Source organism: Zingiber officinale, chromosome 2B (assembly GCF_018446385.1).
Source record: "Zingiber officinale cultivar Zhangliang chromosome 2B, Zo_v1.1, whole genome shotgun sequence".
NCBI lineage: Eukaryota > Viridiplantae > Streptophyta > Magnoliopsida > Zingiberales > Zingiberaceae > Zingiber > Zingiber officinale.
Window position 1 is genome coordinate 22,922,534 of NC_055989.1, and position 25,541 is coordinate 22,948,074.

Consider the following 25,541-nt stretch of genomic DNA (forward strand, 5'->3'; position numbering starts at 1 on the left):
GGCCTTGGAGTAGGAGTTGTCAAAGACTCCGAACCAAGTAAACCAAAAGTGTCAATATTTGTTTGCTTTTTTTCTTTCTTTCATTTATGCTGCATTTTACTCGATCGAACATTTGTTTTTACGAAAAGCGTGAAAAAGCCACGAGAGCTATTCACCCACCCTTCCCTCCCCCCCCCCCCCCCCCCCCTCTAACGCGTTTCGATCCTACTGAAATCCTATAACATAGAAAATGGAAGGTTTCCAACAATGATATTTCCAAACATCTTTTCTTGAGATTATGTAAAATTTGAACTTCATTCACTCAATTGAGTATAAAGTTATTTAACATAAAAATGGACTATCATTTTGTATTTGAATGAAATTGAATTTACAAATGATTATAATCAAGCTCCTTGATATGAAGGGTAACGTAATTTCGTTATTTTGTTTTCCAAGCCAAGTAAAAAAGAGCTAGTGAAGAACTCAAGCTTCCACACATCATAGAGAATTTATTCTTCATGAACTAGATTTAATGGCACAACATAGTAAATCTTATTTGGATCACACTCCAAATTATGGTAAGATATACACATATGAAGTACTTACTATTTTGCTCATTTACTATGTCATAATTTTCATTAATTTATTTAGTTATTAATTATTAATTGTGTATATTTTTATAAGACTTTGTGGTCGACCAGATTGCCTTACAATTAAACTATATTATAATGGGGAGATGAAATTTGGTCTTCATGAAAAAGAATATATCAATGGAAAATTTGATTAGTTTGACTATGTTGATAGGGATATTTTAGGGATGATTAAATTGTGGGGCTATGCGGAGGATGTAGGTTGTAAAGACAAGCAGTTTATCATATTTTGGCATAAATTTAGAGAAACATTGAAAGATGGAAGATATTTGAAAAATGACAGATGTTATGGGCATTATCCCCTATATTCCAAGTAATTATAAGGTTGAAATATACATTCAACAGACTGATGGTGGCAGCAGCCAAACGAGGTTGGGGAGCATACTGATTAGAATGGAGACAGGTGTTGAGGAATTTGAGATACATAATACTGGCGATGAAGATGTTGATGATTTGAAGAAAGTGAATACGATTTTGATGAAAATGATTAGTTGTTTGAAACTTTTGTGGATCGTGATGCAAGAGTCAGTAAAGAGAAAGACATGACTGGTGATGGAAACAAAAAAGCTAAAAGACAATGGATTTTATCCGTTCTCTTTGTCCATCCAAAACCGTTGTAACTGATGATATTGTTAAAGACCCCCTCAATGACAATGGTTTTTAAACCGTTGTCTTTGAATACTAACAATAATTGTTTTACAATGCTTAAAAACTATTGTCCTTTAAATGTGATTGTCACACCCCAGAAGAGTCCCTGCCCAACAAACGGACAACATCTCCCCTGTAACTATGACAATATGAATCATAAATACATACACAAACTATATACATTAACCCACACGGTTGGAATATACACAACCACGTAGTTATATACTCAACCCACTCGGTTGGAATAAAACAAACACAACCACGCAGTTATATATATTAAACAGCTCACACGACTGCGCTAAAAACACAGAGAAAAATGAAAGAAAAGCCCACATAAACCAAATAGATGCAATGCATGTCGGCATGGCTTAAACACAAATACAACACCAAAAATGATAAAATAGCCACATGACTAAACACCAATACAACGCCAATACAATAACGAATAAATATATAAGATAAACAAGAGCGAGGTGAAACCATCTTCTGATGTGGCATAGGATCGGCAGATAGGATACTCCAAGCGACCCACAATCATCTATTTGCTACCTGAAAACATAAAGATACAAACGGGGTGGTGAGTGAGTGTCACTCAGCAGGTAATAGACAAGATAGTACATGGTCTATATAAAATAAACATGGAGATCAAAGTATACAGTCTCAGTAGGGAATAAAGAACATGATCATACTGACATAATCAATCCATCTAACATAATCGACATAATAACCATACATAATCATAACTGACATACCAACTGCACAAACCACAACTGACATAATGATAAATACATACCCAATCTAGAATCGACACATGGTACAATGATCAGTAAACTCACCGGTTCAGTAACAGATCTGCTCGTAACACCTGTGCAATATATACGACATCATATACATGTATAATAAATGACATGTATGAAGCATGGCAACCTTATGTAACAATCATATCTCAAACAAGTGCAACATATCACAATCACATGCAACTAGTATCTACTAGGCATGTATACAAATATATCTCCACAAATGCACCGCGCATCGTATGAAAATGCACATGCATGCCACATGGACACCCCGCCACCTCTCCAGACACCACGATCCCTGTATGGCCGAGAGGCTTGGGTCCGTGACAAACCATACTAGCCTCCAGTACATACACCGCTATAGAGCGATCAAGGTGAACAGTTCGCTAAGTAGCTATCTAACTACATAGCATCAGGGTCCCTGACTACTCACTAGCCCCCTGACTATTGAACCCTCTAGACCCATTACTCCAGAGAGGTCGAGGCGAACAGAACACTGAGCGGCCTAGTGAGCAGAACAGGACTAGTTCCACTCCTAGTTACCACTCTCCCATAGTGGACGAATGAGCAGCTATAAATGACTGACAACTATCTCACACCACAAGGGAGACAATGGTTGTCAGCATGCAATGAATGATGAACATGATAAATAATCATGATACCGACACGATCATCATCGATGCAACATCCCCAATCCACATAAACACCTCCAGTATAAAAATTCATCTAACACCTATAGGTATAGATAAATCCAACTGATGTCTACTAAACAAAGTACATCAAGTAGCATACCAAGCCCATACCAACCATACACGTACGCACTCTACAATGTAGTTATAATCAACATAATGCCTCCAATATCAAAACCAGATGCATACACATAACCGCATAGATATAATCAACCAGAATCCTCCGATAGCCATACAAAACACATATGCTCATAACCATAAAGGTATAATCCATAAGAAACCCACTATAACCACACTGGACAGGTGTACACACACTACATGCAAATGGACAGTCAATCATGTGACTCCTACAACAAATATCAATCATGTGTACAATCAACAAAGATATGCATATTCAGCATGTTAACCCAAATCAACCAGACATCCCTATGATACATACTCTACATGTGTATATACAACAAAGTTCAGGTATCAAAAAATGAGACTGTATAGAATATAACTAGATTTCCTCAAAGATCAAGCATAAGTATCAAGCAGGAAAGCAACAATCGTAAATAATCTAAGGTAAAGCAACCTAATCATCTAGTAATAACCATGCTCTAAGTTCAAAAGAACTAATAGAAGCCAAGAAAGAAATACCCACCTTAAATATAGATCGTCCTGAACTATCTCCACATTGAAACACCCATCTCAAATCAACGTACTGCAAATCATATGATATACAGTTTAGTTAATCATATATACAACAACTAGCTAAACCCAAATTCAATCCTAATTTGATTAGGTAACCATGTTTAATTCCACCTAATGATCCAAACCAAAGTAGATGATAAGTCCATCCTTAATCCACCACCTCTAAATAAACACTTACCCTTTATCCACCTCGGATTTCTAATCTAAAATAGTGATGGTCAAGATGGAAATCATATTGTACGGAAGATTCAAATCAAAACTTCATGTCGGGCCAAAGGGAGAAAATCCAACACCAACCTTAGTGGTAAGGGGTAGCTGGAGTAACAGATATAATGACTGCAACTAGCCTCCCATGGTACAATCCTCGCCGGAGCTACAACGATCGGTCACACAACTAATCTCAACTTCCAAATAGAACATGAAATCAAATATTTGCTAATCCAATACATTGCATCACTCACCACAAATCTAGATCCGCAGCTTCCTTTCTAACCAAAATTGATACCAATCCAAGACAAGGGAGATCGGCGATGGCGCTAGGGCATCGGGCGGAGGAAATCAAGAGAAGGAGGATTAGCCACAGATCCATGCCAACGAAGTCAAAGAATCGAGATCTGGTGGAGAAGAATAAGTGATGAACCTCCTTGACAAAATTGATGCTACTCCGCTCGGATTCGACCACCGACGGTGGATTCCATCGCGAGAGAGGGGAAAGACTCCACGCCTCGAGAGGGAGAGGGAGGCTCGGCCGGCGGTGGGTCGAATGGCATTGGCGCGATCAACTCCCTTGTGGCGTCGACGTCGGGGAAGAACCGCAATGCGCAAGGGAAGAAATCGGGAGGAGGCAAAAGATCGGGAGAAAAATGAGAAGAGGGAATTGGGAAATTGATTAAGTACTTAGGGTTAGCTTAATTAAACCCAAAGTTCACTTCTTAATCAACTCCCACTTAATTTGGATATCCCCAGCAAGCCTTCAACTAGCCCCATCGACTCATCCCCTCAAAACGAATCATACGGACTTTGTTTAAATCTCGAAAAATTTCTAAAAATCCCCTAAAATTCTAATAAGGTTATTTCTCCAATAACACTTATTATTTAATTTTTCTGTATCTTACATTCTCCCCCACTAACAAAAATTTGGTCCCCAAATTTACTGATCAACTCAGGAATCATCATCCAAGGGTAACAACCGAGCAATATACTCATAAACCACCCATCCAAGTGAATAGCGATGACTCTGTGGATTATGAGCTCGCTCTACTTTCGCTACTCCCACACTACTACCTAGCCAACTATGAATAAATTAACTACCTGTAATATCCATAATCCACTACCAATAGATCCTCCAACATCTGTATAGGACGCTCAAACTATCCATCAGTCTGAGGGTGAAAATCTATACTAAAGCGAAGCTCGGAACCTAAATTCTGTTGTAACCTCAGTCAGAACCATGATGTGAAATTGCGGATCTCCATCCGATACAATACTCAGAGATATACCATAAGGTCGGGTAATCTCACCCTACTAATCGATCCCAACAATCCATCCTACAAATCCATAGAAAAGGAGCAAAGTAGTCAACCAAACAATGATTACCCAAATCACATCATATCCTCTCCATGTCCTAGGTAATCCCGCAACAAAATATATCATATCATACTCCCAACTCCATTCCAATATACCAGTCTACCGAAACAATCCTACTGGTCTCCGATGTTCAGCCTCCACTGGCTGACATACTAGACATCAAGCTACAAAATCTGTGATGTCTTGTTCATGTCGTTCAACCAATAGGAATGCTCTAAGTCTTTATACATCGGGTGTCACCCGGATGTATCGCAAATCCAGATCGAGGTGTTTCCTGCAATAACTCCTCCCGGATAAGAAGTGACTTAGGAACACACCTAATCTCCCATTGAAGTAAAGAATTTCATTCTCATTACATGAGAATTCTAACTACTGGCATGAGACTACTCTACTCATGCTACATCGGAACTCCAGGTACAATACATCTGTGTAGAGTACAAATCCTTCTACACTAGAAAGTAAAACAAAGACGGCTGCAGTTATCAGCTTTTTGTTTCAATTCCTGAAACTAATCTCGTAAGCATCTGTCCAAATAAATTCTACTCTTCCTAGACAGTCCAGTCAACAACATAAAAATGCTAAAGAAACCCTCAACCAATCTCCAGTAATATCCAGCCAGACCAAGGAAGCTGCAAGTCTCCTGTATAGACTATGACTACTCCCAACTGGTAACAACCTCTATCTATAATATACCCCAACTGGTGACCATGTGTCCCAGAAATCTCACATAAGACAATCACAATACATACTACTGAACTTCACATATAAATGTTCCCGTCGAAACATCTCTAGAACTATGCAAAGATGGTGTACATAATCCACCTTGGATCGAGAATAGATCACAACATCGTCAATGAAGACAATGAAAAATGATCCAAACACCCTAGAAATACCAAATACATCGAGTCTATGAAAACATCTAAGGTACTGTAAGCATAAATGATAAAACCAAGGACTCATAATATCCATACAACAGACATTCTCAACCATAAGATCCCCAACAACAAGCCTATGATCGGATCACCAACTACAAATCACCAAATCCATAAATATCACAGACATGCCACTCCTCATGTCACTATCAACATCAAACACCAAATAATAGATCCTCAAGTCAAATATCCACAATAGATCATCAAAAGGCAACATATCATCACACCTGATCTTACAATATCCACCAATCTCCAATCATCCTCAACGTCAATCAAACCTGATAGTTTCATGTACACTAATAGCAGAAATCATCCAACCTTCAACACTCACTGCCAACAAATTTAGTTATATCCGCCATGGTTCAACATTGCATGTCTATGTTGTACCACTACCTGAATCATATTCAATAGGGAAGTTTATTATCATATATTTTTAGTGAGATAAACTAGCCATGTCCTCACACAAATCTAACTCCTAGTGACCCATTCTCATCATGAGGTACTATCAAGCTATAGAAATATATCACCATCCCACCTAAAAGTGTATGACTACTAAAGTCCAAGGATATCTCCTGACTTCATGATCGATAATCAACAACTCTCCAAATGGTAGAGATACAGTCAATCAACTAGATATGAGTATAAAAACTCTACTACTCTTATCCAAAAATGCCCAAAGAGTATGTCGAATCTCATCCATTCAAATACTTAAAAATCTATCGTAAAGGAATGACAATCTAAAATCCAAAGGATCACTCAACCTCTTGACTGAGAGTCTACCCACCAAGAGTGTATCTCCACAACTCTCATAATCCTGCCTGGTAAATGTCTCTCGACGAATGCCGATAAAAGGTTGAACCCTCTGATCTAAGATATAGACTACAAGACCTTGGATAAAATGATCATGTGGTCAAGGTCTTGAGTTACTTGATAGAGACAATGTTAGTTGAGTCGTCTAACCATTGTCTTGTACCACATCTTACTGTGATTGCTCCATCTGAGGTTCAGTAACCTCTAGTATCGAGCAATGAACACAATGATAGAGGAAAACTATAACTAAATAGCAAGTCAAAATATCTGTCAGTTGACGCTCTACCCCTCAAAGATCATCATCTAAAATTATACCTAGTTACGGTCAGACCTCCTAGGTATTACTCAACTAACACCACTTCCTCCGTACTATTGCAGGATATATATCACTAAGTACATCAAGGACATCTCATCATATCTAATAGTTCCATGAGTCAGGGTCTCCCATGGAATAGCGTTAGGCGAGTCGACTGACCATCGCCTTGTTCTCAAACACCCTCTTCTACATCTCCCTTCACGTGGTACCTGGTCACGTAAAGGTTAAGCAGTTAACATCATCTTTTCCACATCAGTACAAATCATATATCTGAATGTACTCTCCAAGTTATACCCTAATAACAGTTGTATCTCATAAGTATTAAGTAGGTAGCTTTACACTTTTCCACATCAGTGAGGGTATCCTATATAAAGTTGCCTACTAAGTCATCTAACCAAGTATAGACAGTCCAGGGTCAAAGTCCCCATGGAATAGGATACATTAATCCTCTATAGACTGAAGCCGACAATGGTATACGGCTAATTCAGTCCTTTCTATAGAGGTACATGTCATGTACTCAAATGTGTCTTCCAAAATATCTAACCAAGCACGAATAGCCCAAAGATAAAAAATCTCTATGTAATAGAATAGGTCGGTCCCCTACTAATCAAACCAACAAAAATAGATCAGTCATCTACCAATTGATCCAATAAGAGTAAATCAATCCTCCACTGATGAACCCAACTAAGGTAAATCTTTACACAACTACCCAAGTCCACAAGGGTAAATCGGTCCTCTACAGACAGAACCAAAAAGAAATATAAATTAATCCTCTATTGATCGAACTAACAGGAGCATGAAACCAACTAAGATAAGTCAAACCACAACCGCATAAGTCAACCAGGTAAATCAATCCTAAACTGACCGAACCAATAGGAGTAAACCGGTACTCTACTAATTGAGTCAACATGAATATACAGATATCAACCACTACCCAGCTAATAATAATAGAAATTGGTATGTGACTCTAACTCTCAACCAACTAGTAGTAACAGAAGCTAAAACTACTGGAAGTATGATATGACGAATCCCCTAAGACTGTAATCCTTGATCTCCAATAGGGTCAACCGTGATCAGTGATTAACCCAGCACATGAAATGCATGCTACAAACAACTAGACAGGTACTAACAAAAGAGTACTAAGACATGACATAACTACCATAGACCACTATGCATGTACTAAAAGAAGTGCATGATAACAGTAAACAAACATACCTCCTATAGCTTAGAGATGTCCTGTGGCTACCTGGTCCCAAAACTCGAAAAATCACATCGAGAAAACCCAAAACATGAAATCCAAAACACAGGAAATAAGCATTGTAAACCTCACTCTGATACTAATAAATTGTCGCGCCCCAGAAGAGTCCCTGCCCGATAAACGGACAACATCTCTCCTGTAACTATAACAATATGAATGATAAATACATACACAAACTATATACATCAGTCCACGCGGCTGGAATATACATAACCACGCAGTTATATACTCAGCCCACTCGACTGGAACAAAACAATCACAACCACGCAGTTATATATTAAACAGCTCACACGACTGCACTAAAAACACAGCAAAAAATGAAACAAAAGCCCACACAAACCAAATAAATACAATGCATATCGGCACGACTTAAACACAAATACAACACCAAAAATAATAAAATAGTCACATGGCTAAATACCAATACAACGTCAAGAAAATAACAAATAAATATATAAGATAAACAAGAGCGAGGCAAAACCATCTTCTGATGTGACGAAGGACCGACAAACAGGATACTTCAAGCGACTCCACAATCATCTATCTGCTACCTGAAAATATAAAGATATAAATGGGATGGTGAGTGAGGGTGACTCAGCAGGTAATAGACAAGATAATGCATGGTCTATAGAAAATAAGCATGGAGATCAAAGTATACAGCCTCAGTAGGCAATAAAGAACATGATCATACTGACATAATCAATCCATCTAATATAATCGACATAATAATCATACATAATCATAACTGACATACCAGCTGTACAAACCACAACTGACATAATGATAAATACATACACAATCTGGAATCGACACATGGTACAATGATCAGTAAACTCACCGGTTCAGTAACAGATCTGCTCGCAACACTTGTGTAATATATATGATAGCTTATACATGTATAATAAATGACATGTATGAAGCATGACAACCATATGCAATAATCATATCAAACAAGTGCAACACATACAATCACATGCAACTAGTATCTACTAGGCATGTATACAAATATATCTCCACAGATGCACCACGCATTGTATGCAAATGTGCATGCATACCACATAGTCACCCCCGCCACCTCTCCAGACACCACGACCCCTGTATGGCCGAGAGACTTGGGTCTGTGACAAATCGTACTAGCCTCCAATACATACACCGCTATAGAGCGGCCGAGGTGAACGGTTCGCTAAATAGTTATCTAACTACATAGCATCAGGGTCCCTGACTACTCACCTCACTAGCCCCCTGACTACTGAACCCTCCAAACCCACTACTCCAGAGTGGTCGAGGCGGACAGAACACTGAGTGGCCTAGTGAGCAGAAGATTACTAGCTCCACTCCTAGCTACCACTCTCCCACAGTGGCCGAATGGGCAGCTATAAATGACTGACGACTATCTCACACCACAAGAGAGACAATGGTTGTCAGCATGTAATGAATGATGAACATGATAAATAATCATGATACTGACACGATCATTATCGATGCAACATCCCTAATCCACATAAACACCTCTAGTATAAAAATCCAACACCTATAGGTATAGGTAAATCCAACTGATGTCTACTAAATAACAAAGTACATCAAGTAGCACACCAAGCTCGTACCAACCATACACGTACGCACTATACAACATAGGTATAATCAACATAATACCTCCAATATCACAACCAGATACATACACATAATCACATAGATATAATCAACCAGAATTCTCTGATAGCCATACAAAACACATATACCCATAACCACAAAGGTATAATCCACAAGAAACTCACCATAATCACACTGGACAGGTGTATACACACTACATACAAATGGGCAGTCAATCATGTGACTCCTACAACAAATATCAATCATGTGTACAATCAACAAAGATATGCATATTCAGCATGTTAACCCAAATCAACCAAGCATCCCTATGATACATACTCTACATGTGTATATACAACAGAGTTTAGGTATCAAGAAACGAGATTGTATATAATATAACTAGATTACCTCAAAGATCAAGCATAAGTATCAAGTAAGAAAGTAGCAATCGTAAACAATCTAAGGTAAAGTAGCCTAATCATCCAGTAATAACCATGCTTTAAGTTTAAAAGAACTAATAGAAGCCAAGAAAGAAATACCCACCTTAAATATAGATCGTCCTGAACTATCTCCATGTTGAAACACTCGTCTTAAATTAACGTCCTACAAATCATATGATATACAGTTTAGCTAATCATATATACAACAACTACCTAAACTCAAAACCCAATCCTAATTCGATTAGGTAACCATGTTTAATTCCACCTTATGATCCAAACCAAAGTAGATGATAAGTCCATCCTTAATCCACCACCTCTAAACAAACACTTACCCTTTATCCACCTTGAATTTCTAATCTAAAATAGTGCTAGTCAAGTCGAAAATCGTACTGTTCGGAAGATTCAAATCAAAATTTCATGTCGGGCCAAAGGGAGAAAATCTAGCACCAACCTCAGTGGTAAGGGATAGCTGGAGTAACAGATATAGTGACTGCAGCTAGCCTCCAATGGTACAATCCTCGTCGGAGCTACAACGATCAGTCACACAACTAATCTCAACTTCCAAATAGAACATGAAATCAAATCTTTGCTAATCCAATACATTGTATCACTCACCACAAGTCCAGATCCGCAGCTTCCTTTCTGACCAAAATTGATGCCAATCCAAGACAAGGGAGATCAACGACGGCGCTAGGGCATCGGACGGAGGAAATTGAGAGAATGTGGAGCAGCCATAGATCCATGCCGACGAAGACAAAGAATCGAGATATAGTGGAGAGAAATAAGTGATGAACCTCCTTGACAAATCGTTGCTGCTCCGCTCGGATTCGACGGCCGACGATGGATTCAATCGCGAGAGAGGGGAAAGACTCCACGCCTCGAGAGGGAGAGGGAGGAGGGAGGCTCGGCCGGTGGTGGGTCGAATGGCGTCGGCTTCGGGGAAGAACCATGATGCGCAGGGGAAGAAATCAGGAGGAGGCAAAAGATCAGGAGAAAAATGAGAAGAGGGAATTGGGAAATTTATTAAGTACTCAGGGTTAGCTTAATTAAACCCAAAGTTCACTTCTTAATCAACTCCCACTTAATTTGGATATCCCCAACAGGCCTCCAACTAGCTCCACTGACTCATCCCCTCAAAACGAATCATACGGACTCCGTTTAAATTCTAAAAAAATTCTAAAAATTATCTAAAATTCTAATAAGGTTATTTCTCCAATAACACTTATTATTTAATTTTTCTGTATCTTACAGCGATAGACAATAGTTCTGTAACGATTTTAAACTATTATCTTTTAATACCATAGATAAACAGAAGATGAATGAAAATCAAATCTACTTCAATCAACAACATATTATTAAATAAACAACCAATATAAGTATACAAATTATCATCCTTACACTTCTATAATAAACATAATTATTCACACACAAAGAAATTTTAATTAGAAGACACTCAAAACTACTCCTCTTGACTACGTATTATTGTATGAACTTAAAAGATCTTGGTAGATGCTACTTATCATCTTGCCTTGAATGTTCTTTGTTCATTGGCTTTAACCATCTTCTTACTTAAATCCCAAAGTTTTCTTTCTAGTTTTTCATACTTGGCGTGGTTACTCATATCCTCCTCATTACAATCGTCAAAGTACTTGCCAGTCGCACCCTTAAGGTTAGATGCAATCCTTCAGGTCAACTCCATTATAGCTAGTGCACTCAGTAAGTTTCTTGCTCTGCAAATTAAAGAGAGTTTATCTCTTGACACAATATAGTTATGACATAGATCTATCTCAATAATTATCTTATCCAAGGATGGCTTTTTGCATCAATGGTGAATCTAGAAACAAAGATAATTGAAGCAGCAACTAGAGATGGCAAGAATTTGAGACATCCATAATCCAGCAAGCTCAACTAGAAAATGTCCTAGAATAAGGAACTAGATGATTGTTATAGTCAACTAGCTATGAGTCAAAAGTATAAAATGAAATGCAATGTAAATCAAACATTTGTATCCATAAATAATAATTATTAATAATAAAAATATACATCACAACTCAACCAATCAGAACAAGGAGCAACTCTAACATAATCTTAAGCATCAATGCGAACTTGTGGAGTACAAATTGTTTGAATGAATGTATAATGAGTTAAAAATGCAAGCATTTTAAAGACATAATTTACCAAATAAAATCTAAAACATAAAAATCTATGGTACCTTTAGTAGAATATTTGTCGTCAGATACTGTCTTTTCAATCTTGGCCAAAGATACTGTCAGATACAGTATAATAGATTATAAGAAGTAGCACCAAAATAAGATTAAAAGCCAAAAGTCAATTTCACATAAACTCCAAAGTAACAAATAAATACCATCATAATCTATCTTTTCTAAACATTTTCATTAAACAATATGATAAAGAGAAGAACTAACATGCGCTTATCTAGTATATTGTAATGCTTACTCACTCCTGCCTTGGGTTCTTGGAGAAGTGCATCTTCGTTGGAAAAACCACTAGATTAAAAAAAATTAGGAATGGTCATTTTGAGAAATGATAGCAGAGATTCACTCTAGCTTTAATGAACAAATCAACTTATCCATAATCTCAGAACCTTTAAGTTCTAGACAATCACTACTAGTATAAACACTTGCAACATGAAGGTTACCCTGGAAAGGTATGAGACATATTAGAGAATGCAAAATTTGACTGGCCTATTATGAGAAACAAAAAGATAATGCAGGCTTAAATTTAAATAGAATTAATTATGTTACAAGGATCAACATGACTACACTATTTATCAATAACATTGGTAGGTAGTGTGATGATTTCGTCCTTAAGAACTTCATCCAGCCACTAATTTATTATTACCAAGTTTTTTTGTTATTATTTTGCATGTTTTTCTCATTTCTCTGAATCATATGATGGAGCAAAGGGAATTATTGGTTAAAATTATAAAAAGTAAATTGTTATCGAATCAATGTCTCCTTTTTGTATTTAAATACAGGTGGATTCTAGAAATATTACCAGCCATCTCCCTACCAGCAACTATTCATTAGGAAGGGAGTAAGAAATAGTACTTTTAGTTTATCGAGCAGACAATTTTTGAAAAATTCTATAAAAAATAAAATAAGAAATAAGAACAACACCAAATAGAAATCATAAAATTGAATAAATCCAAAACTTCAAGATCCAAAAGGACTAAACGTGAGTATAAGAACGATTTGTTGGCAGATAACAAAAAGATGGACAGATCCACAGAGATCCAAATATAGGATCAAAAAAAATTTAGATATCTCCATATTTGTATGATATTGTTCACTTTGGGCCTAAGCCCTCATGATTTTGCTCTTGGGATCTCCCCAAAAGACCTCATGTCAATGGAGATATCTTTTCTCTTTATAAACCATGATCTTTTCCCATGTGTTTTATAATGTGGGACTATGTTTGCAGCCTTGCAAACCCAACAATCCTAAGTTCGATCCTTCGATCCACCAGGTCTTCCTACCCTTCGGTCCACCCCAACCAACTAGGATTTCTTTATCTGGTGTCTAGTCCTCTTAATTCGAACATAGGAGCCCCCATTTTCTTTATTCGAGGTAATATTGTACCCACATAGCTTAATCAGACCATGGTTGTTGTGCACATTCGGTGGTTAAACCTTCTGGCAGTTCGAGCTCTGATACCACTTGTAGGATCGAAAAGAATTTAGATATCTCCATATTTACATGATATTATCCACTTTGGGTCTAAGCCTTCATGGTTTTGCTCTTGGGCTCTCCCCAAAAGGCCTCATGCCAATGGAGATATCTTTTCTCTTTATAAACCATGATCTTTTCCCATGTGTTTTATAATGTGAGACTATGTTTGTAACCTTGCAAACCCAACACCAAATGCGCTAACCTGCCGCCTCATTAGATACTTAATCCTGAAGGCCAAGTCCTCGATCGGCCACTTCCCTAGCGTCTCTGAGTAAGTAAATCGAAGAGTGTCAGCCAACATTGCCACTGCCTCCTACCACATCATTGGCGGCTACGTCGGCCTCCATGAGATCCTCCTACTTGTCGTCGCCGTCCTCCCTCCCACCTTGGATAATCTTCCCTCTCCGACACACTCCTCCTCCATGTCTTCTCTCGTTGAAGCCAATCGTCATCTGAAGAAGAAATATAACACCACTGTCATCCCCGCCACTGTCGCCACCATCGTGGTCGACATTATTGAACGCCTTACCGTCAAGTTGCTGGAGAAGCATCGGGGGTGATAGAGGTGAGTCTTTGATGAGGGGAGGGTTTTTTAGCGCTCGAGACTTTGTGAAATATTTAGGTTTAAGGAAATTAATATTTTTACCAAAATATCTATTGTTTTGAAATCCAAAAAAGTAGAAAACGACAATGGTCAGAAAAACCATTATCGTAGCCCTTGTAACAACATTTAAACAAAATGGTTTTAAAAATTTGTTGTTGTAGCCCATCTAAACAACGCTAAAAGACAATGGTTTTTCAAGAAAAGTTGCCTTTGTTAAAAAAATAAAAAAAGATAAAAGATTTTGTTAAAACCGTTGTCTTTTAACTGTTGTTGATTGTAGATTTTCTTGTATATGTGCATATCTGATGAGTTGCTTCAAATGATGCAACAACATGAAGGGGATGTTGATTGTGTGAATGATGATGGATTTGGAAATTCATTGACTTCTGACGATGATGATGATGAAATATGAGATTTTCCTATTTATAATAAGAAGACTACTTCCGAAAACAAACAATTGAAGCTTTGGCTATTTTTTAATTCAAAGAAAGAAGTAAAATTTGAAATTGAGAGGCATTGCATCAAAAAGGAATGTCAGTTATGTTCATAAAGCATGATGACAAGAGGCTTAGAGCAAAATGAAGAAACAATGATGGTGGATGGTTAATTCATGTTTCAATGATGACCAAAGACAGTTGTTGGCAAGTGAAAACTTTCGAAGAGAAACATAACAATTGCGTTTGGAGGATTGAAAATAAATGCATTACCTCATGTTGGTTAGGGAAATCATTTGTCAAAAAATTCATGACAAATCCCAAGTTAGGAAGTCTTGAGTTCGAGAATGAGATTCACGAATCGATGAATGCAAAGATTTCTAGGAAAGTAGCTTACTTAGTGAAGAGAAAGACATTGAGTTTGGTCGAGGGAATTGTTGAGGAGCAATTTGGTAAAATTAGAAATTATTGTGCCTAGGGAAATGGACTGATAGAAATGCTACCATTATTTTGAAATTGACTGAGGATGAAGTTAGACCGAGGTTTTAAAGAATGTATGTTTGCTTTTCTGCATGCAAGTTAGGATTCCAAGATACATGCAGGCTCGTTATTGGTGTTGGTGTTGATGGTTGTTTTTTGAAATCAAAAATGGGGTTGACAGTTATTGTCAGCTATTGGATTGGATCCAAATAACAACATATTTCTAATATGTTATACCTTAGTTGAGGGAGAAACAAAAGATACTTGGATGTGGGCTTTACGGTTGCTAGTTGTTGACATAAACTTAGGAAATGATTATGCATGGACATTTATGTTAGACAAACCGAAAGGATTAATTCCTTCTTTGGAGAGTTTGTTTCCGAATGATGAGCACATATTTTGTATATGACACATGCATAATAACATGAAAAATGATGGATATAAAAGTGTGGTCGTCAAAAATGCTTGTGCTACTGTAAAGGTGACGACAGTCCATGAATTTTATAGGAGGATGTAGGAGTTGAAGGAGATTGATCGTAATGCATACAAGTGGTTAGTAAAAAAAAACCTAATAATCATTGTAGTAAGGCATTTTTCAGTACTATCCCCAAATGTGACATTGTTACATAATATGTGTAAGTGCTTCAACAGTTTGATTTTGGATGCAAGAGAAGTCAATAATTGAAATGTTTGAAGAAGAGAATAACCTCATCACAGTCTGTGCCAAATATCTCAAAGAAGAAGAGAATAATCTCATCACAGTCTTCTGTCAGTAATAAATGATCATTGCTTGTTTTATAAATTTTTGATTTTTTACTTTTGGTACTGGTGGTTATGTTTTGGTTAGGTTCAATGTTTTAGTGTTGGAGTTTATGTTTTGGAATGATGGAGATATGTTTTGGTGAGAATTTTGCGCTGGCTTTTGCATGGGGAACTTACTCATTGTTAACTTTCTTCCAACCTTATTCTTCATTGTATAATGTAAAAATGATATATCTTCTAGCACACATAGACTATGCTTCTTGATTCAAGCAATAAAATGCTAGCACATTAGCTTTATACAAACCCATTTCATTTAAATGAATCCAGAAGCATAATCTCATTTTGCACCTGTTATGGCAGAGAGAACCATTCATTTGTTTAAACAACAAAAAAAAAATCCATTTCTATGGTAATTAAAAGTTTGTAAACAACCATATCACTTGCTTATTTCCTAAGATAAAAGGGACCATTAAATATTAAAACCATAACTAATAGATCATTTAGTTTGGTAATAAGTGACACAACACAAATATTAATATCTGAGAACAACATTAACCATTAACACAATTGAGTAGTAGCAATAACAAGTTCAATCATCATCACAAGTGCAAGGATTGCATGATTGTGATTCTCACATTCTAACTTCAATCGAACATCCCGTAGATTAGTAATTTTTTCATTCATTAGGTGTTGTACTTGAACTTGAATTGGAATTTGAAGCTGAAGTCAAAGAATTGTTGACACCAAAAGCAAATGAAGTTGTTTCGACTTTTCCTCGAAAAAACATCATAATCTTTCCCTACCTCTTCTCTGCTCCAATATGATTGTGTGAAGACTACTAAACTTATTCACTTCATTATGTGTTTCTGTCCAACTATCATAAATATCAGGTTTATGTTCAACAAACACAAAATATGTTTTGCCCTACATTAGAAATAAATTTAAAAGAATATTGTTTCCAACGAGCAAAAGTCTAAATTGCGTTAAAAGATTAAAATTTTCAAAAGGCTCATCATTTTAACATGAGTCACCTTAACAAGTCCAACTATATCTGAATAATATAGTCAATATTCCATGGTTAGAATTTTTAAATGTAAAAATGAAAACTATAATACTACAACAAAATAATAACCAAAATTACTTATGACAGTGCTTAATGAGATAATAAAAATACAAAGGAAGGAGTGTATGGCATCAACATGATCAAACTTCCAACTCTACAAACTTTTAAAGCTTCCCTTTTGCACTTCGAAGACATAATAACATAAAAAACTGGCATCTTTATTTCTTTTGCAAAGTGCGACAGAGGAATTGAATTGTCATAGCTTTCTGAGAACGTTGGAAAGAGTAAATCTTTTTGAAAAAAGGAGAGAAAGTGAAACTCGGTGAGATTAAATTCTACCAAGTGCCTATAGCAATCAATCATTGACAAAACCATTATCACTCATAAAAATTAATCAAATTCAAATCAAACATTAACTAGAACACAATCTTAGCATATTGCACAATTTCCCAAGTCCATAACACATATATACATACAACAAAAAAGGTTTAACTAACAAAGATGAAACGCCAAAGGTCGTCAAATGACTCAAATCCACAAAAACCCAGCCTCGCAAATCCACCTCGCTCGTTCATTATCAATCACCAACAAAAGATGCTATAAAAAAAACTCACCTTTATTGATATCGAGGAATTGGAACCAATGAGATATCCCAACATAACATTACAGGATACGTCGAATTCTTAGAAGGTTCATAGATTTAAATTCCTTTGATTTGTAGGATTGGGAATTTTTACTAGTAATTCTTAGTGTGAAACTTGATTCACATATGCAAAACCAAAAAAATATCATGAAAAAAAATAAAGAAGAAGAAAACTTACATATTTCGAGAAAAGAGAGGAACAAATCGATTAAAGACTTAAGGTTTGTTAATGATTGATCAAGGGTTGTAAAAAGTCGACACAGAGGTTAAATTTACATAAAATAGAAGATATGATTTAAAAAAAATTGAGAAAATGATTATGAGAGGAAGTGAGTCTTACTTAGTTATCTCTGATTCCTTCCCTTTCTGTGCGACTACTTGAAATTTGAGGAAAAAATGTTAGAAATGAAAAAAAAAATGAGGAAATTAGTTAGTTTACTCGAAAGAGCTGGAAAATTTGAGCATGATCGATAGACAATTTGAGTGTGAGACTTCTGGAAGAAGACGCTACCTCCTTACATCGATGAACATTAGGGGTAGAAACGATGAGTGTGAGTGTTTGATTGCGATTTTTAAATCAATACAAATTGGGGAAACGAGTCAACAATAAAAGCAACTCATATAATAGGCCACTTCCAACTGTTAAACATGTTTTCCTATCTATTTTAATAGAGATTTGGACGGAATGATCAATTTAAAAAAATGTTCAAAAATTGGAGGACTAAATTGGATCAATTAAAAAATGAGCAATGAAATTGAGACTGAGTTAAAAAAATGAGGGATTAAATTGAGAATTAACCCCAGAGTTATGCATTGTGCCCCTTGATAGATAAAATTGTAACAATGATAGATAAAATTGTAACATACATTAATGTAAGTTAAGCAAGAAGTGATCATATGCGACAAGAGTTGAATTGATCATATCAGCACTACATGGGATTTAATGTTATGATTATTCATTTTTCCTATACCAATCACAGCTGTAGATAAGATAATCGAATAATCCATAAAACTCTAAGAAGTTGTCAATGGCATAGAGAGATCAATGTTATCTAAAAGACGAGGAGAAATTAAAATATGAAATAGAGTACGTGTCTTTATGATGAAAGTATTATGAACATTCACACAAACAAAGACGGTTTATAGATCCAAAGGGTCTGTGATTTTTATCTTAAGTCACAACCTAAGAAAGGAGATTAATCAACCTACTATTGGAGCGAGAAGGGAATAAAGATGTTGCAATAAGAATGTTGGAAAGCTAGACTTAGGATATAGTTTTGGACACATCAAATTAAAAGCACACAATTCCTTGAGGTTGAAGAAACGAATGCAACATGACCCTGTATGAAGTTGATTTGAAGTCTCTGTATATCATTGAAATATTCTTTCACGAAGTAGTTAGGAATGAAAGAAAGATTGACAACTAAAGGTAGAATCAATCTCAATAGATCCTGCAACCATGTTGATCCATAAAATCCAAATCCATGTATATAAAATAATGTTTGTAATTTATCCATAAATTCAACTCTTGCATAAAAATTAATAATCAATAGTTGTTGTAGAAAAAAATGAGAAGGATGTATTCATGTATATATTGTTATTTTAATAATTTATATTTATATTTTATATAAAAAATAAATTATTTTCCTTATAATACATGAATAGCATATAGAATTAATACTGTTGCTCAATGGGAAGAAATTTTTTAAACTTGAAACATGATTTATTCATCTAAGTTATGATTACACTGTGGCAGTTGAAGAAATTAAGAAGAATACGAAACAGAAACAGAATCTGAAATGTACGTATCTCTTAAACTTTGCTATGGCAAATGGGCAAAAGGCAGAAGAGAAGTGTCAAGAAAATAGTTATCTTTACTCCCAAGTGAGCAAAGTGATAGTCAATCGATGGTGATAATGAAGATGATGATTGGTTGTATGTATGTACATTGATGGAAGCAAGAGCTAGCGATATATGAGCAAAAGCCTTGGCATGGGAGCCAAGTCATGAGCTTGCATGAAACCACCTTCTCAACAGTCGACGCCAACAATTGGATATATCATCACCCTCCACGTACGGCTACTACGTACTTACTATAAATACCACCTCGAGCAATCGTGATCTCCTCATCGCAAGTCCCTTCCCAAACCATCAATGGCCTTCCGATCTCCTCCTCCGCCCCCCGCAAGGCAACCACCCACGTCACCTCCTCCCACACCACGTCAAAGTCCCCCGCCTCCCACTCCCATCGTGAACCCACCGCCGCCTCCGGCTCCCACTCCCAAACTGCCACCGCCGCCTCCGAATGTAAAGCCACCGCCACCTCCCGCTCCCACTCCCATGCTGCTACCGCCGCCTCCGATTGTACAGCCCTCGCCATCGCCACCTCCACCACGAAGCCCCCCGCCGCCTCCTAGTGTAAAGCCACCACCGCCGCCACAACCAAGCCCCCCGCCGCCTCCTAGTGTTAAGCCACCGCCACCTCCCACTCCCAAACTGCCACCGCCGCCACAACGAATCCCCCCGCCACCTCCTAGTGTAAAGCCACCACCGCCGCCACAACGAATCCCCCCGCCGCCTCCTAGTGTTAAGCCACCGCCACCTCCCACTCCCAAACTGCCACCGCCGCCGGCTCCAGTTGCACCGCTAGTTCCGCCGCCGCCACCGCCGGGCCCAAACCACACCGTGGTCATCGTGGTGGTAGCCACCCTCGGCGGCCTTGTCCTCCTCGGTTTCCTTGCGGCGGCCGTGTTCTGTTTCCTACAGAAGAGAAAGAAGAAGCAGAAGGCGGCAGCGAGAGAAGGGCTGGCGGCGGACGTGGAGGGTCATGTGCACGGGCAGCAGTTACACGAAAGGTTCAAGAAGGGGGCGGCGTCCTCCTTCGGTAAAGCTGCACGCAGTTCCAGCCGGGCGACCGGTTAGTCAGCGGATGCTGAAGCTACCAGACAGATATATATATATATATATATATCTGCGAATGGTTGAACTTGAGATCCTCTAATTAATAACTTGAGTACTGAGTTTGTACACGTGCATGTGTTTGAGCTACGATCTATCATATATTATAATATATAATATATTGGGATGAATAATGAGAATAAAGTGTGCGCTGTTTGTTAAAAGAATTGAGCGCCTTTAATTGTTCTACTGCTCGTGATTTTGCAGAGTAGATCGATCGAGCTCCTTGGTGTGATGTTGATTAATGGAGTAATAAAAAATAATAACAATAATAATAATTGGGTTTGCTGTTTGTTAAGATAATTGAGCTCCTTTAATTGATCCACTGTGCGTTGGTCATATCATTAATTTGCATAGTAGAGCTCCTTGCTGATGTTAATGGAGTAGGTAAAAACGACCACAGTGGGAGTCGAACCCACGACCTTCTGATCCGAAGTCAGACGCGCTAATCCACTGCGCTATGCGGTCAGATGTTACAATTTCGTTATATATTATATATGATGTATATTTATTCTTATGCAATATCCCACCCACGCGATCGCGTTAGACCTGCTTCCTTCTTCTCTGCCTTTCATGGCATGGTCGTATTGCCTTCTCTCTCTCTCTCTCTCTCTCTCTCTCTCTCTCTCTCTCTCTCTCTCGGTGCAGCATGCACGTAAGACTCATCACTGCCCACTTCGCCGGCCTGGTCCCCCCACGCTTTCTTTTTTTCTCTCTCTTCGTATATAGCACATGATCGGCGCCGACTTGATCCCTGAACGTCGTGGAGAGAAGAAAGTCGCCGACGGGATGCCTCCATTCCGCGCCAGATTTACACGGGTGAGAATCGAGGAGTTCCCCTTGCCTGCCTTATTCGATCCTCCGGCTCTTACTGTGTTGTTCTCCCTGCACCTCATCCAGAGTCATACCTGTGTTAGACGGGGCCTGAAGCGCATACTAAAAAATGACTCTTTTGCTACGGTAAATAATAAGTTCAATTTACAAATAACATATATACTAAATATATAAATAAACTAAAAATAAATATATTACATCAATAAAATGTTAATAAATATTTAAAATAAGTATATAAACACTACTTGTCGAACTCTTTCTTTCTCAATCGATAACATTGATGACTCATTTAGTGTATCCTGTAACATTGAGACCAATGCGGTGGTCGTAGGCAGTAGCAAGACGACAAGTAGTAACCACCATGCAATTAGGTCACAGTTTGCACAAGTGACTGAGGTAGCGTTCGACAATCTTGTGCTACGCAATTAGGTCACGCGAGCAAAGGCCAACCACCAGCCCGTGTCAAGTGAGATAGTCACTGCGAGAATCGACATAATTAGGTCACACAAATGATCCTTGTTGCACGATTTGATTACAATTAGTGTCACATGTTGCAAGACGAAGAAGATGGTCGAAGAAGAAGATTATGATTACCTCTTGTTCCGTGGATCCGTTCCTTGGTAGAAAGAACGCTGGAGAAGAAATCACATGCAAAGAAAAGCAACACCGGAGAAGAAATTGCGTACAAAGAAGAGTCATGCGTCGATGTGTGCCTCGGAGCTGTGAGAATAGGTTTAAAGGTCATTTAGGGTCCATGGTTAATTTTTTTAGTAGAATTAAAAAAATGGGCCCTTCATAGGACTGGGCCCTGAGGCGGTTGTCTCTCTGGTCTTATGAAAGTTATGGCTCTGACCTCATCGCATCGCAGCTGCTACTAATCTGTCTTATTGACTTACTAACTGATGGACACATCATCTCCTTCTTCCTTCGGGACTGTAGATGAGATAGGTCCTCTGATGTGCTTGTTGCCTGCGTCTTGCGAATCAAATGGTGTGACTCCTCCGACTATTAAGTCAGTGGCCCGCTGAAAGGTAAAGAGCTTTCTATGAAAAGAGAGGAAGGAGTAAAAGAGTGCAGGAAAGTTGTTTTAGATTTCTCTAGTTTAAATAATGATTAAAGTAACCATTAATTATTAGACATTCCTATCATCCCCGTCTAACTCAAGGTCTATAAAAAATATTGAATTTGGAACTTAAAGAGAGAAATATGAAAATTGGCAGGCTTTTAATCAATGTATCCATAAGTAGGGGTGAGCATTCGGTTAATTCAGTTAATTTGATATTAGTTTTGTATAAATTATTTTTATTGTTATTTTAAATAAATTTAGTTAATTCGGTGTTAACTAAAATAACTTATTCGGTTAATTCAGTTTTAGTAAAACTTTGATTTGAATAGGTTAACCAACATTAAATCGATTTTCGATTAATTCGGTTAATTTATGGACCGAATTAACCTTCACCCCTATCCATAAGTTGATTAGATGAGCGAATGTACTAAATAAGTAGAGTTTGAAGCTTCAATACCTTCTCTAACATAATGATAATTAATTTCAACGTGCTTGATTCTAACATGCAAGATCAGATTGACAGAAAGATACATAATGCTCATATTATCACAAAAAAAATACACAATACATAATCCAAAGGAACTTGAAGTTCATCGAGCAAATAATCCAATCAGGCAATTTCTACGGCTCCATTTGCAACAACACAATACTCTGATTCGGTACTAGAACGTGATACAACCTTTTACTTTGGAGAGACCCATGAATCAAGATTACCTCCCACAAAATTATAAAATAACCACTTGTACTACGATGATCATCTGGACAAGAAACCCAATCGACATCTGTATAACACATTAAAGATGGAGAGGAAATATGAGAAATAGATAAACCATGGTACAAGGTTCCATGCAAATACCTCAAGATTCGTTTAACAACTTGCCAATGAGAGACAATAGGTAAATGCATGAACTAACATAATTTATTTACATCAAAATATAGTTCAGGATGTGTCATGGTAAAATATTGAAGAGTGCCGACAATGCTGTCATAGGCTGAGTTATCTTCTAAGGGAAGACCATTATATAAAGATAATGAGGCAGTAGAAGACGTACGAGTATATGATGATTTAGAGTCAAACATGTCAATTTTCTTCAAAAGATCAATAACATATTTTGTTTGACTGAGATGCAAACCATTACTTTAATGTCTAAAAAATAGTGCAATGGTTCAAGATCTTTCACAGTAAAATGTTTATTAAGAAAATCAAGCAAAGAATTAATGAGACTCTACACACTACTAGTGATAATGATTTCATCGACATAGACAAGCACAATAAGAATACTATGACTTGAGGAGAAAAACAACAAGGTATCAACCTTTAAACCAAAAAACCCCCCCAATGCATAAGTGTTTGACTAAGTTTTGTAAACCATGCACAAGGTGTTGGTCCGCGTTAGGCTGGTAGGAGGGGGTGAATTTCCCTAAAATCAAAGTTAGAAAAATATCTCTTGCTTTACTTTAGCAAGGATGTACAATTAATTAAGCACAAATGATTACAATAAACAATAACATAGAAAAAAAGAGGCTAAAGAATTTACTTGGTTATAACTTAGGTGGTTGTTAATTCAGGGCAAGTGAAAAACTCTAAAAATCTCCTTCATTGAAGGCGGAGAAGCCTCTTACACTCTTTAATAGCTCAGAAATTAACTAAAAATTGAATATAGTAGTTGTTGTTTAACTCCTAGCTCCATGGAGCCTTTTATAGCCTCCTGGGTTCAATTATCGTTGCTTGGAGGTGCCTCAAAAGTACTCTAGGGTTCCTCCAAGTGGATAAAACTTTATCTACTGTTCAATGGTCAGCTAACAACTAACCAACGACTTTTTTCATTTGAGGGCGCCTTTAACTTTCTTGAGGGCGCCTCTAGCTTTGTTTAGGGCACCTCCAGCTTCGTCTAGCGTACCTTCAACTTTGTCCAAGGCGCCTTTAGTAGGAGGTGTGAGGGCGCCTCCGACCTCCTCTAAGGCGCTACAAAAACCCTTGGAGGTGTCTTCACAGCACTCCAAGGGTTGATCTTCGCGTGGGTGATGCTTCGATCATCCAGAGTTGAGCTCACCCAAATCTAATCTCGATCTTCTCCTCGAGCAGGTTTCCTCCTCGACTTCTTATCCCTCGAACATCAGGCACGTCCTTCTCATCCACCAGTATACTCTTTTGTACCTTCTTGTCCCTCGGATGTACCAAGCCCATCAGCTTCCTTCCCGTGTCATCTTTCTCGCTTACCACATCTTCCGCTCGACTTATTATATTTCTATTGTCACGCCCCGGGGGAGTCTCTGTTTGAAGAAATTTCGACAGCACCTCCCCTGTACGGGTGACAATCTGAAGTATTTATACAAAGCCCTCAGGGCCACATATACCTCGGCCAACACGGCCGGAACAATAACAGTAATAAAAATATAACACAAAGTCATCCACGCAGTTTATATCATCAGCCTACTCGGCTGGAACAAAAATCCAAAACACAGCAGAAAAATGATAGAAAACCAAATTACACGACATGCTAGCCGGCTAGGCTTACACCACACCACAAAACACCACTCTGGACACAAAACCGGAACACAAAGCTAAGTACACAAATACATATACCAAAAATAACAATAAACAAAGGTAGAGAC

General features: G+C 37.7%; 1 protein-coding gene and 1 non-coding gene across 2 annotated transcripts; one reads left to right on the forward strand and one right to left on the reverse strand.

Annotated features, from left to right (window-relative positions):
* The first annotated feature begins 20,201 nt into the window (after positions 1-20,201).
* Positions 20,202-21,164, forward strand: LOC122049036 (leucine-rich repeat extensin-like protein 3). The gene has a single exon (XM_042610533.1). It carries the CDS (start codon positions 20,222-20,224, stop codon positions 20,987-20,989), a length of 768 nt encoding a protein of 255 aa, XP_042466467.1. The 5' UTR covers positions 20,202-20,221; the 3' UTR covers positions 20,990-21,164.
* Positions 21,165-21,419: 255 nt separating this feature from the next.
* TRNAR-UCG lies at positions 21,420-21,493 on the reverse strand. The gene has a single exon. It is a non-coding gene; the product is annotated as a tRNA-Arg (tRNA).
* Between the last annotated feature and the right edge of the window lie 4,048 nt (positions 21,494-25,541).

Coding starts and splice junctions, on each gene's coding strand:
- LOC122049036 (XM_042610533.1), top strand. CDS start 20,222: ATGGCCTTCCGATCTCCTCCTCCGCCCCCCGCAAGGCAACCACCCACG.